Source organism: Populus nigra, chromosome 5 (genome assembly GCF_951802175.1).
Source record: "Populus nigra chromosome 5, ddPopNigr1.1, whole genome shotgun sequence".
In the NCBI taxonomy this organism is placed as follows: Eukaryota; Viridiplantae; Streptophyta; class Magnoliopsida; order Malpighiales; family Salicaceae; genus Populus; species Populus nigra.
The window spans coordinates 6,145,763-6,159,546 of NC_084856.1; the positions used below are offsets into that span (position 1 = coordinate 6,145,763).

Below are 13,784 nucleotides of genomic sequence, written 5' to 3' on the forward strand. Positions count from 1 at the left end.
CAGGTTGAATTTTTATACCAAATGGGTACAAAATGTGTATTCATAAAGGCAGAAACACCCTCCCCCACTGTTAGGCACACAATTGAGAATTTATTAGATGGACAGCAATTCATCTTTCAATTTCAGTATTCAGTAGTGATGGTAGTATTAATTGTTTTGTCTAGAATTGTTTGTATCATGAACTATTTACCATTTCATAATATTTGAGCTCTTTAATTAATTATTCCTCTTTCTACTAATAATTTATGGAATTCGGATTGAAAAAGAAGAAGCAATAATTTATGGAACCTTGCCTTTAATTAAGAAACCAATGTGTTATGTGCACGCAATCAAACAATTAAAATTATTGAAAGTAAATCCCAAATACAAGATCTCGTTCAACTTTAATTAAAAGCAAAGTTCATGCCCATCCTATCTATAAATTAAACAATGAAACATGTCTGGTAGCCTCACGGGATAACTTCGCAGTCATATAATGCAAATATTCTCATAGAGATATATATATGGCGAACAATTATATCCACTTGTTTTCTTCGCTACTACTAGCACTACGCCCAGTGCTAGTAGTAGCGAAGAAAAAGAAGTGATGCAAGGGGCCAAATCTGAAAAATTGAGTAGAAATCATAGTGTTAAGCCTTCGATTATAACGTCGTGAGGAACCACTGCTACAAAATTGAATTTTAGTGGCGGGTTTTTGAAAGGTATAATGGCATTTGAAGACAATTGTCAATGTATTTTGTACATATATACAAACTGAAGCGGCCCAGCCTTTTGAAAAATTAATGCATAAATGTCGACTCCCAGCAACAGCAATAATACTACGATTTTCAGCTTACCAAGAGGCAGAGAAGTGTATGGATGAGAGTTGAGAAATCGTTCCTGCTTTGACCAGGGCTAAAGCGATAGGTTCTGGCTGCATAAGGGCCCAATGTGCCCTAATATTTTCATTTGGGAAACTGATTATGTTGACCTTAAGAGCTCTCGTGTCTCGAATTATGCTGACCTTTGGAAAGCAAAAGGTGCACCGCTTGCATCGTATATTGACTCTTCCCACACTAGATTAATCAATGCTTCATAGTTTAATTGGATCTTGGACTCCTAATTCATACGTTACACTAAAATAGAGCTAATCAGTTGCGACGGCAGGTCATGAAATAAAGAATTAGCAAGCTCTACTCATCAAGTCTGATCATGAGCAAAAATACTTGCGTGATGCCATTAGGAAGTGAACAATCTGGAGAATATGTAGCGTTTCAATGTTTTGTCAGAAGGGGTCGGGGAGGAAATAGAGGGCTCCATTTTATATAGTTAACCATCTACCATAGAAACCAATATCACAATTGTTCCAATCAATTAGCAATATGTCAACACGTACGCCACTTTTCTCCATGATACAATCTATCAGAATTTTTTATCAGAAAATCGTGAGATTTATGGATGTTTATATATCATGATATCTTCGGCCTTCATGCTAGAGAAAGAAAGTGTTATACACGGAGCTCCTAGCAATTTTCCAAATAAAAGAAAGAATATCAGAGAAGGTTTTGTTGTTTAGGTTGGTATCAATTAGGCAATTTGTTGACAAATGTTTAAGAACATAAGGAAAGAAAAAACGGAAAAGGTTGGAAGGAAAAGCGTTACCAACTCTCCATGTGCTTTTTTCTTGTCAAGTTCCATGTTGGGATATATTATGTTTACATACATGCTAAATATATATTGAACTTTTAATTAACAAGTCTTTTGTTTTCTTCAAGAAGGCAATCAATCGGCAATCTCGACCAAGGCCATATTAAATTGGTAAGTCATCAATTAGGGATAGACAGTACATCCATGGTCAAGATATAACATGAACGGACAAATTTAAAAAAAATATTAAAATAGACAATTACATATGAAAATGTGGTTTTGTTGGTTTAGATTAGTGAAGATCTTTTTATGATTGGTAAAAATATAATTTGTTTAAAAAAAAAGTTTATCAAGATCTTATCTCTAATTATCTGATTAAGTTTAGTTAGTATAAAAGATAAGTTCAGATAAAAAAGAAAATGTTATCCAAATATAACTTTTCCAGAGTTTTTGTAAAACACGTTAGTAATCTGTTATCAACGTAACAGAATAGGAAGCTTGAAGATTATCCTTATCCTTATAACATAAGACATGTATGTAAGGAAGGTCAAGTTTGAAGAAAGAAATGATGTGCTTCGAAGTAGAGTTTCAGAATATAAAAGCATCAATTACATTGAAACAAGTGTGTCAACCAACTAAGAAGTTTACATAGAGTTTCGGGCACATACTCTTGACACATGAGGAGTGTTTAGGAAATTCTCGAGAATAATTAGTTTCTAAAGAGTTGGAGAGCCTACAGATTCCGAAGGGGAGTTCTTATATGAACTATTAGCAACTGAACATTCCAATTAAGATGACAATAGTTTAAAGATCCTCAGGTGTATAGGCAAGCTACCGAGGTAGGAGACATAACTTGGTTCACTGTCTCTACAAGTAAGATAGTATAGACATAAAGAGTTTATGGTTAGAGATATCCTCTTGTAATCTTTCAAACTAGAGAAAAATTATCCATCCTAGGTTTGGCTACCCTAGAAGGTTTTTTTTATATATCTTTTGAAGAGTTTTTCAAAAGGTTTTCTCTTCGTTACCAAATATCTTTGTGCATTTAAGTGTTATGTATTTATTTATTTATTTCGATACTGATTAGTGTTTACAAAGTGTTATGGAATCATTTGTTAACATGTAGAAAACAAGAAAAATAAACTTTCAAATGGTATCAAAGCAAGTTTACTTTATAGGAGTGAGATCTATTTTTCCTGATTGAAGATATCAACATTGAGTTCACCACCACAATTCAATGGCGAGAACTATGTCTATTGGAATGTTAGAATAAGAGCCTTTCTCAAATCATTAGATGAGAAGATATGATACTTAGTAGAGCAAGGATGGATCAAACTTGAAACTTTGTTTGTTGAATGGAACAGAGATGATGCTGCTATTTGTAATTGGAATAACAAAGGCTTGAACACTATATTTATATTTATTGTATTTGAATGTATAAATGTTTGAATTTGTAATAAATATTTTATTTTTATATTATTTTAATTATTTTTCTACTTCTTTTCACTATATTTTTTTAAAAATATATTTTAAAAATATTACTAACAGGGTTATCGACGGAACAACTCTGTCGGTATATTTTAAAAAGAGTTGAAAAATAATTACTGCAAATATCACTGCTACTGTTAATTACTCACCGATGAAATTACAAATGATATTTTGTCTATGATATGTTATATTTATCGATGGATATACCGACGGACAAATAAAAACACTAATAACATTACATATATTTTTCATGTCGGTGATATGTTAAATTTACCGATGGAAATATCGATGAAATGAAGCAAGTAAATTTTTTTTTGCGTATTTTGTCCGTTTATAAATCCATCGGTATATTTATTACCGATGGGTTCACTGAAAGACTGTGAATTACTGAAAGACTATTTTTGTCCATGAGTCCATCAGTAATACACATACCGATAGATTATGAGTGTAAATACCGACAAAATTTTCCGTCAGTAAACCTATTAAATCTAGTAGTGAAATATCTTGTGTATTTAAGTTTTCTATATTTTTTTTATTTATTTAGTTACTGATAAATATTTGCAAAGTATTATTAAATCATTTGTTAACCGTTAACAAACATGAAAAAAGGACTTTCAACATACATAATTTCATATTCACTGTTGTAAAAACTATCATGAAATCAACTATATCTTGACATTGAATTAGAACCCTTTAAGTTGGAGAACAGGTTTTTATTTAGCTAAAGTGTGATGCTCTTAGATGTCAGGGGAAAATATATTTTATGCTGAAAATTGAACCAATTAGAATCCCCTCGAGCACTTTGAAAGAAATATTTGTACTTCATTTTGTATAATGCCACAACTGGCTAATAAATTCATTATGACTGACCCGAATTATAGATAACCTAAATTGAAAATGATTTTTTCCTTGAAAACTATAATAATAAAACTGAGAATAAAAGAAAAAAATTTACAGTGTTCAAGGTGTAATTAATAAATACTTAGAATACAAAATTAGAGAGAAAGACACAAAAAGAAAAAGAAATAAGAGAGAGGAATTGAAAAAATAATTATTTATTAATTTAGAGAATTCTTATTATTTTTTGCTGATATCAAATGTGATTTTTTATATATATATATATTTTTACTTCTCTTTTACTGTAAATGTCTAGTAGTTATAACTTGAACGACATGAAATATTTCAATAAAACAAGGCTTCATGATCTAAACAATATTAGATAGTTACTACTCACATATACATCCTCTAAAACCAAGGAGCCTAGTTTCCCTAGAGGTGCTATACATTTATATGGGTTATGGAATCGTTTTAACTTTATATATTTGAGAGGTAGAAAGCAGATGGTAAGTAGATCCTTATACCATGACACCAAAAGAAAAGGAAATGAAATTAGAAGTTGAACTGCTCGGAGCCGGAGTTGATTCTCTTCACTCCCAAAATTTCAATTTCGAAAAAGAGGTTTACAGTCTTTTACAGACAGGTTGCCAGTTTTTTACTTTTATTTGTTGAAAAAATGTGTAGCCGTTGAGTACTGTCCATTGTAATTGGTGCTCTGTGGATGGTAAAGAGAAGTCAACTGAACAGGGGGTCCCGTGTTTAAAGACTAAGGGAGGGTTATGCGACGCCGGTCAACTGAGGCTGTTCATAATTATTGCTCCTTTTTTTTGCCGCATCTCATTGACAGTGATATTGATGCGGAAAAATGAAAAAAATGCAATTCTTTGTTTTTTTTTTCTCAACTGGTTGGTTGTGACTTCCAAGTTGAACATCGAGAAAAAACAAGATTAAAAGACGAATATTTTTTTGACAAAGAAAATGTGTCTTTGTTAATGTTGAATGTTTTAACCGTGACAACTTCGAGTGTTGTGCGGCAGGGGAGGTGAATGGGGAGGAGACGCGGGGTTGACTCACCTGTGGCCGCGGCGAATCGAGCCTGGTGGTTTGAGAGTCTTGTGAGTGGAAGTGGAGGAGACCTATATGTTCAGGTAATTAATGGACTTGTGAACCATGGTCACCATGCCCGTGTTTCTCGTATCGTTTCTATTTCGGGGCGGTATTGGCTTAGCTTGTATTTCCACCGTCCAAAGATAAATTTGACGCCTAAATTTGTCTCCTCTAGAGTTTTACTTCCACACAATATCTTGTTTAAAGGGAAAACGAAAGAAGTAGCATCCATTCTGATGGCGCAGAGTTTTTCATTAAAAAAGGTTTTTTACAGCTGTTTTGGCCAGCCTAAATGACTGCAATTCCAATCCAAAATTCTATGTGTATGGTATTTTGGTAGTTTTGTGGTGGTGGTTTGATAAAAATTGTTTTATAAAAAGTATTTTTGGTTGAGGTTGGTTTGATATTTATATATATTTGGTTAAAACTATGGTTGAAATTGAAGTTGAACAAAAAGTAGTTTAATATGTTTGGTTGAAAATGCTTTTCAAATTGAGGTTATAAAATAACTAAAAAGATATATATTAATATTAATGATTTTTAATTTAAATAGTATAGATTTAACTATTGCTATTATATCTTGAAATAAATAATACTTTATATAAAATATTTTTTATTGTTCCATTAAACTATTTACAATTTTATCACGTACGAAATTTATTCGACATGGACTACAATTTTCATGGTTTTTTTAGCGTGCAACAAAATCAAGTAAAATATCATCAGGAATGAAATTGGGATTACAATCAAATTCTACAAATGCTACGCCATCATGCGATCTCCTTCTAATTTATGTAGTGTCATTGAATAATATTAAATACTAGTTTTTTTAAATAAAACACAATTAAAAATTAAAAAAATAGATTTTTTTACTGGGTCAAACCCGGTCCAATACATTTAGGTTCGAACTGGACCCAATTCGACCATGAACAGTGGAGATATTATCCACTGTTCACGTGAATTGTGCAAGTGAATTAATTCACTTTGCACTGTTCACTTTGCAAAAGTGAACAATGCAGAGTGAAATTCACTTTACACTTCCCGTGAAGCAGCTTGAAGCTACTTTTAATTCACTTGTGTTTTCAAAGCAAAATTAAATGGAGCCCATAAACAGTAAACAATATTTTTTATTTTACCAAACATGTATTTTCTGTGATTTGCTTTAAAATTAGAAGCAATCACAAAAACAAACACCCTTCTAAACAGCTGGAATTTTCAATCTGCACTCGATACAAACATGGCATGTTTAATCTTGCCCTAACACACATTTATATGCATTTTTTTAGGTTTCTACGAGCTGAGCCCTAAAACTTTTCATGAACATGATTTTTTCTAAGTATACATGAGTTTTTCTATTCAAAATAGACATTATTTATTTTCCACACATGATACAACAATCATAACATGATATAATAATCAACAACTATCATGGCTAGTTAATAATAACACACCAATTTCTTCACCAATAATATGTTTTCCTTCTCCATGAAGAATTCTTAAGACATAGGTGTATTAATTTTTCTAGTCACAATAAAAAAAGAAAGATATCACATCTGTAGCCACACAAAAATAGTCCATAAGCTAGTCATGCAAGAGTGCATATATGCCACACAAGTTATAGCAATACAAAAGTCAACCGGAGCTAGGCCATGTTATTCAGTTTCTATACATTACACCCATATATGCATCCCCCATCATCTTTATTTTATCTTTCTATTCATATGTATAGTATTTTATCCTTATATATTTACTGATTTAAACATCAAAATATTCTATATTTCCATGAAGGACTAGGTTTTTAGGAATAACTCAAGGAATGCTAGAAAAAGGTCTATATTTACCAACCCATAATGCAACCATGAGAAGTACATAATCTGTAAGTTTTTTAAAACTTTATTAGTGGTGTCTTCCATGAAAACATTAACAAAAAAAATTGTTCATTCCCTTTCACTCCTCATCAAAAATATCTTTAATGGCCGACAAAACTCCAGGATATGGGAGAATAATCGATCCCGCTATAGGAGTTTAAACTCCTCTAGATCTCCAACAAGTTCAATTACTTAACAATATTGTTCTAATCATACAAGAACAACTTCACACTTTTTTATTTCATCAATAGAAAATTCAACATAAGATTTCTTTATATGCATTAAATGCATAAAGGCAACTTTAGTTCCATGAAGAAATACGACGAAATGACATGTAAAGTATGCATGATATTTCCACTCTTCAAAGGAGTCACTCTCGTTATGAAGAGCGATCCTCCACAAGTTTTAATTATATGCATGACTATCTCCATCAATTTTCTATAGACTCTTTCTCGCATGCTCTCTAATAAATAAATAAAAACTAGACGCGAGATCATATTAAAGATTTTATAATTTAATTATAATAATAAATTAAACATCATTTTTATTAGGGAAGAGGCTTTTTATTTTATCATAGAGTGTAACGCGCACTTCTTTCCAAAGACTATATCCTATAAAAGCCAATTTACACAACTACTTTACATATCTCAAAAAGCATATAGAAAACGACTTCATCACATTTTCCATGTCTATCCTGTTGTTTTTTCTTGAGTGGAATAAAGGAGAAAAATGTCCCATCAGTATTTCAATTATAGTTCCCCACTCAACGGTGAATGACAAGGTATAAAAAGATAATTTTAAGATGATAGAACTTGTGATTAAAGAGGTGTATTTCTTCGTTTTTTTTTAGTTCAAATCTTGAAGCAAATATTTCGAGGGATTTAAGTTATATGCATCAAATTCATATAGAGATCGTCTCTTAAAATCATCCAGGAAAGGATTTAGTTTCAGTCCATGCATAAATTGAACTGAAAATGGGCATGCGTGAGCACTGAAAGACGCCGGGCTGCTGTGGCAACTAGCTTTTCATAAATAGGAAAGGACTATCCCTACAAGGCAGAACACCACAACGAGGTCCTGAGCCTATAACGCATTACGCAGCCCACCCAAGCTAGTTGACATGTATTTTGGCAGAACGAGATTCGAAAGGAAATTCAAGAGCATGCGCAGTGAAAAATCAACTATATGTCCAAGACAATGAGCACCCACAATAAGCCTTCAAGGGATAAGACAAGCTATGGGCTTGTCATAGCGATGTAGCTTCATGCCCCTTTGTACCAGCACTAGGGCTTACAGTTGCAAATAACTTAATGTACAAAATAACTCGAATTCCATAAAATGCCAATATATGAAATGGGTTGTAAAAATTTGAGATACTAAAGAGAAAACACTTTTCTAGAAACCAAATCAAATTTTTTTTTAACCGGAAAGTGTTTTTTGTTGATCGAAAAGTGTTTCCGTTGACTAGAAAGTGTTTTTCGTTAACCGGAAAATATTTTCCGTTGACCAACTTTTCTAATGACAAACAAACGCAGGAAAGTTTGGAAAGTGGTTTTTTAAAAAATGAACTCCGGAAAACAAACATAGCCTAAGTAATTAACTTGTCTCCATTCATTTTTTTATAACTTCAAAAATATATAAATTATATTTTTTTATATAATAAAAATTTTTTTAAAAGTTTTTAGTGGGATATTAAATACATAACTGTGATGTCTATTTATTAACTAAACATTTTTCAAATTATTTGAGATAACTTTGAAGGTGGGAAGGTACGGTGGAAGATTGGCAAGTGAAAATATCGAAGAATTTCAAATCTCTCCCTCTCTAATTAGAATCCAAACAAGTTGTGTCCTTCACTTCCAAAAAGCTAGAGAGGGCTTCTTCGCACCTAAAAGATTTAGATGAGACCACTTCAAATATCTAAGATATCGCAACACTTGATAACCATTTATTTGGTAATTAAGCTAATCATTTATTTTTATTTTTATTTTTTGAAAAATAGTACAGCATTAAAAAAAATATCTGGTAAAATATCGCCACCCTAAACTAATTTACAAAAATAACATAATTTAAAATGACACATGTTCAATCTATGTCACCTATGAGACGTCGTTTTCAAGACACACAGGTTGCCGCCCATAGAGAAACAGGTTTAACATGTATATCTTAGAGATACATAGGTTTAAATCCAACTTCGAGGTTTTGCCCGCCATATAATCTTAACTTTTCTTCTACTAATTACTCCCCTTTATTGACTGCTGAAATTCTACCGATTTAGTAACTGGTCTGGAAGGGTTTGATCGACTTGAGATCAACAACAACTCCAGCAATAGAGCCAGCAGCAGCGGCTATAGTAATAATGAGGCAAGCAATACTTAGGACTTGCAGACCAAGCCATCTTGTGCTCCACTTTGGTATCCTCCTTTGGGCAATATACATCTCGACGGGGAAGTAAACAGTCAGTGGCCAAAATCCCAAAGCTCCTAGTAGACCGACTATGTCATTAAAGAAGGGAAGTAGCATTGAAATCACAGTGGTAAAGATCACAAAGAGGGTCCTCCAAATCATTCTAAAGAGGTTGATATTGAAGGGGCGGAAACCAGGAACTGCGACTTTTATGTCTTTCGTAATGATTTCACTATCTGGAAACCTTGCAGCTGCTTCTTTTTCGACGAAAGCAAAGAGAGGTTGGCAGAAGACCTGGTATGCGCCAACAAGGTGAATTACTATGGCAGCATTGGCAATATCAAGCAGCCAATATGGGTTATAAAAGCCGAACCCAGTAAGGAGATTTCCAGGGGACATGTCTCCAAAAGCAGCATAGCCAAAGCAGCCACAGAACATGTAGAAAAGGGTTGTGACTGCAACACTTAATAGAGTTGCCTTCCTCATCGTCTTGGCTTCTGATGGTGGGGATTTGACGGTGTCCTGTTAATTATGATATAAAAGTTGTAGGTTGGTTTAAATTGTAAATGAAAATATCAAATAACGTAATCCTGTTCTTATGCAGCAAGAGAAATGTGTATGCTACAAAGATATAATAATGTTAGCACCTGAATTTCAATGAGGATCATGGAGTAAGAATAGGCAAAAGCAATGTCACCAAGTGCTTGGAAGCTCCTCCATACTTTTTGGGTTGGAGTCACTGTGCCAATGCCTATTCCAGTTAGACTTCCACTGATTTTCCCATTTTCTATAACTTTACCAATGCCGAGACCTAGACCAATTGATGAATAAGTGAAGGACATGACCGCAGCGACAAGAGAGAGCCATTGTAACTGATCAAATCCAGGAATTTGAGACAAAAGTATCTCAGCTATGCCAAACCCTATCATGTATGGATTGGCATTCATGCGGCATGGATCTTTTCCCCCACTCTGGTGGAAACAATTAGACCTCTTTATTGCCCTGTTTTGTAGAAAAAGAAAAGGCACCGTTAGCCCAGAGAATTCAAAGCATAGCTAGGCATGGTCAGCCATAGCAAGTAAGACAAAAGGAAGTTCATTTTTTGTTTTACTTGAAAGTGAAAGCTTACATCATGCTTATAGACGATGCAATTGTGTAGCCAACGGCAACTCCAAAAAGATTCAGGTACTGAACAAATCCACATATCTTGACCTTCACACCACCTGACAAAATTAAAAATGAACATATAAATAAGAAATCAGAAACTTAAAAAAGATTCAATCAAGCTAGCTCCATATAGCAGCAGGAATATTTACCAAGATTGGACCGAACAGCATCCATGTAGGTGTAGTTCCTCTTGCCGGTTATAGGATCACCAGAGCGGTAGCAGACAGAGAGCAGAGAAGAAGTATAGCAAGTGACTATAGAAAACAAGAACATGAAAGCTGGCCCAGCAATCCATCCAAGCTGAGCTATAGCCCAAGCCAAGGAAAGAACACCAGACCCAATAACAGCTGTTATGATGTGAGCACTTGCAGTCCATACGGTTCCTGTAAGGAAACAGATCAAGATGAACAGAATAATCTTTGTCTTTTTAGATTTTCTTGAAAATCTTACTTGATCAAGAAATAATAATGTAAAGGAGTTATAAGGATTAATCACCAGCTCGCTTTTGACGGCCATCATCATCAAACCACTTGGAGCTTCCTTGTTGATGCATGCCAATGGAGACATCAAAAACCTGGTGCTTCTCTGCACTTGTGTTCTCAGTCTCACCCATCTTTATTAAGCAGTTAAAGAGAATTAAAGAAAGAGGAGTAATTAATTAGAAGGGATAGAAGAAGAGGGCGGGACGGGAGGGTATTTATAGAAAAAGATATTTTTATTTTATTAATTATAGAAACTGTTCGTTTGGCGGAAATTAAAGTTGAACTCAAATTGAATATGATACATGCCGATGCTATTTTTTTATAATGAAAATAAATATATAAATAAATAAGATAATTATATCATAATTATTAATAATCAGTAAGGACAAGTCTTGATACTTAACTGAAAAGGTTAAAATAAACAATAAAAAAATCAATGGTTGAGATACTCCATTGGAAAAACTGAAAGTTGCAATATTTAAAATTCAAAAAATGAAGAAAGTTTGTTGACATGAACCTCGGCGCATCATCTTTTCATTTCATTTTATTTTATTTTAAAAAAAACCGTTCTTGAGATATAAAATTACTCTTTCAGTGTGGGAGTGCAAAGTATTTTTACTTGTTCTTTGTAATTCTTCTTGGATTTGTTTTCTTAAGATTTAATCAACATGTATGGGATTAATTCCTTGTAGAAGAGGATTTTTTTTACTAGAAAATTAATTATCAACCATTACTTGATATTTCTTCATAAAATGATCATTAAGAGTTGAAATCTCACTTACCATAGTATTTATTAATATTAACAATACACTAAAAACACGTGAAGGAAATTATTAGATTTAATTTTTATTGGTTTATCTCACTCTTATAACACAAATCGTGAGTTTGATAATTAACCTGACTAGCTCGGTTTGTTTGTTTTTTTTATAATTTTTTTTTAATTTCATCATTTAATGTTAGATGGTTAATTGAGAATTAAATTTCATGATTTATTTTATTTATTTTCTATTAGGTTATTTGAGAGATAGGGGACAAAAGTCCTTGTATAGAATTTCATCTATATAACTAAGTGGCTGTTTGGTATTGTAGGTGTGGGTAAGGTTCACCTACAGCCACACATATTGTTATTTAGTTAAGCAAAAAACACAATTTTATTTTGGTAGGACCCATCATAAACTGTGACTGTGTCGCAAGTTTACAAGAAGCAGCTCTTTGTTGCTTTTTGCGCGGATGAATCACATTAACAGTGTAGTAATGCTCCGCTATTCACGTGAACAGTAGTGCATGGCTACACTGTTCAGTGAACAATGGAGACATTCTCTACTGTTCCGGTCGAACCGGGTTCGATCCAAAACTAAAAATGCATTGAACCAGGTCTGACCCAGTAAAATAATTTTTTTATTATTTTTTATTGTGTTTTATTCGAAAAACTAGTGTTAAACATTATTCAACGACACTATATAAATTAGACGAAGATTGCTTGATGATGTAGCATTTGCAGAATTTGATCGTAATCTCAATTTTGTTCCTGATTATATTTTACCTGATGTTATTGCGCTCTTAAGAAACTAAGAAAACTGTAGTCCTTGTCGGATATATTTCTAGATAGTTTAATGGAACAAGAAAAAAATATTTTATATAAAGTATTATTTATTTCATGATGTAATAGCAATAGTTAAATCTACAATATTTAAATTAAAAACCATCAATATTAATATATATATATATATATATATATATATATATATATATATTGAAATTATTTTATAACCTCAATTTAAAAAAAATTCTTAACCAAAAACATTAAACTATTTATTGTTCAACCTCAATTTCAACCACAGTTTTAACCAAACATACATAAATACCAAATCAACCTCAACCAAAAGTACTTTTTATAAAACAATTTTTTTTCAAACTACAACCACAAAAGCTACCACAATATCAAACAAATTATATTCGATATAGCATTTGGTTGTTGTCATAAAATAAAAAATAAAAACCAAGTTTGGTCTTAGAGGTCTTTGTCATTTTTAGTTAATTTTTTATAATTTTAATCTTTATCCTTATATTAAAATCTATATGTTGATTTTAATTAATCTAATTTTCACCATTAGACCTAAAACTAGAAAATATAAAAGCAAAACTCATATAAGAAAATATTTAGATTTTAACAAAAAATTAATAATGAAGAGGTGGAGATTGAATGATAATTAAAAAATGCATTTATTATGAAATCATTATCTTGTATTTCTAACTATATTGAATGTTATTTTCACATTTGTGCAAATATTTTATTTGATATATGATTGGTTTAATTATTTATTTTATTATTAAATATATTTGAAAACAATAATTTAATGACTAAGTAAGTCATAATTTAATTATATTATCTTTTTAGCTATGAATTATTTTTTTATGATTACAATTTTCTAACATAATTTTAATGAGCAGAGAGATTATCATTTTAAGTTTGTTAAAGAAAAAGTAATGTTGATTATAAACTAAAATAAAACTATTGAAATCTATTTATTGTTTCAAACAGTGTAAGGATAGTGATACTGTATATCAAGAATCAAACAATTTTGTTTTGTATTTTATTCCATTTTTTTCAATATTAATATTCATTCCATTTTGTACACTACTATCAAATATAATTATATTTTTATTATATTTTCTCTATACCCTAGCTAGTTATTTTCATCATTTCTATCCAAAATAGTTATCAAATGATACTTTAATTCTACTTTTAGAACTTTAATAAACTCAACACCATGATTAACATAGTACTATAGTTGCATTAAAG

The 13,784-nt window shown here is 31.8% G+C and overlaps 1 protein-coding gene across 1 annotated transcript; it reads right to left on the reverse strand.

Annotated features, from left to right (window-relative positions):
* Positions 1-8,965: 8,965 nt before the first annotated feature.
* Positions 8,966-11,149, reverse strand: LOC133695433 (amino acid permease 3-like). Its single transcript, XM_062117429.1, has 5 exons — positions 10,995-11,149; positions 10,649-10,882; positions 10,462-10,555; positions 9,980-10,334; positions 8,966-9,854 (listed from the first exon to the last, which is right to left on the reverse strand). Exons 1-5 carry the CDS (start codon positions 11,110-11,112, stop codon positions 9,201-9,203), a joined length of 1,455 nt encoding a protein of 484 aa, XP_061973413.1. The 5' UTR covers positions 11,113-11,149; the 3' UTR covers positions 8,966-9,200.
* Positions 11,150-13,784: the final 2,635 nt, after the last annotated feature.

What these genes read in the sequence shown, in the direction of transcription:
- LOC133695433 (XM_062117429.1), bottom strand. Translation starts at nt 11,112, where the DNA reads ATGGGTGAGACTGAGAACACAAGTGCAGAGAAGCACCAGGTTTTTGAT. An exon ending in TGGCCGTCAAAAGCGAGCTG is followed by an intron (nt 10,883 to 10,994) that starts GTGATTAATCCT and finishes GTTTCCTTACAG; the next exon opens with GAACCGTATGGACTGCAAGT. An exon ending in TGATCCTCATTGAAATTCAG is followed by an intron (nt 9,855 to 9,979) that starts GTGCTAACATTA and finishes CATAATTAACAG; the next exon opens with GACACCGTCAAATCCCCACC.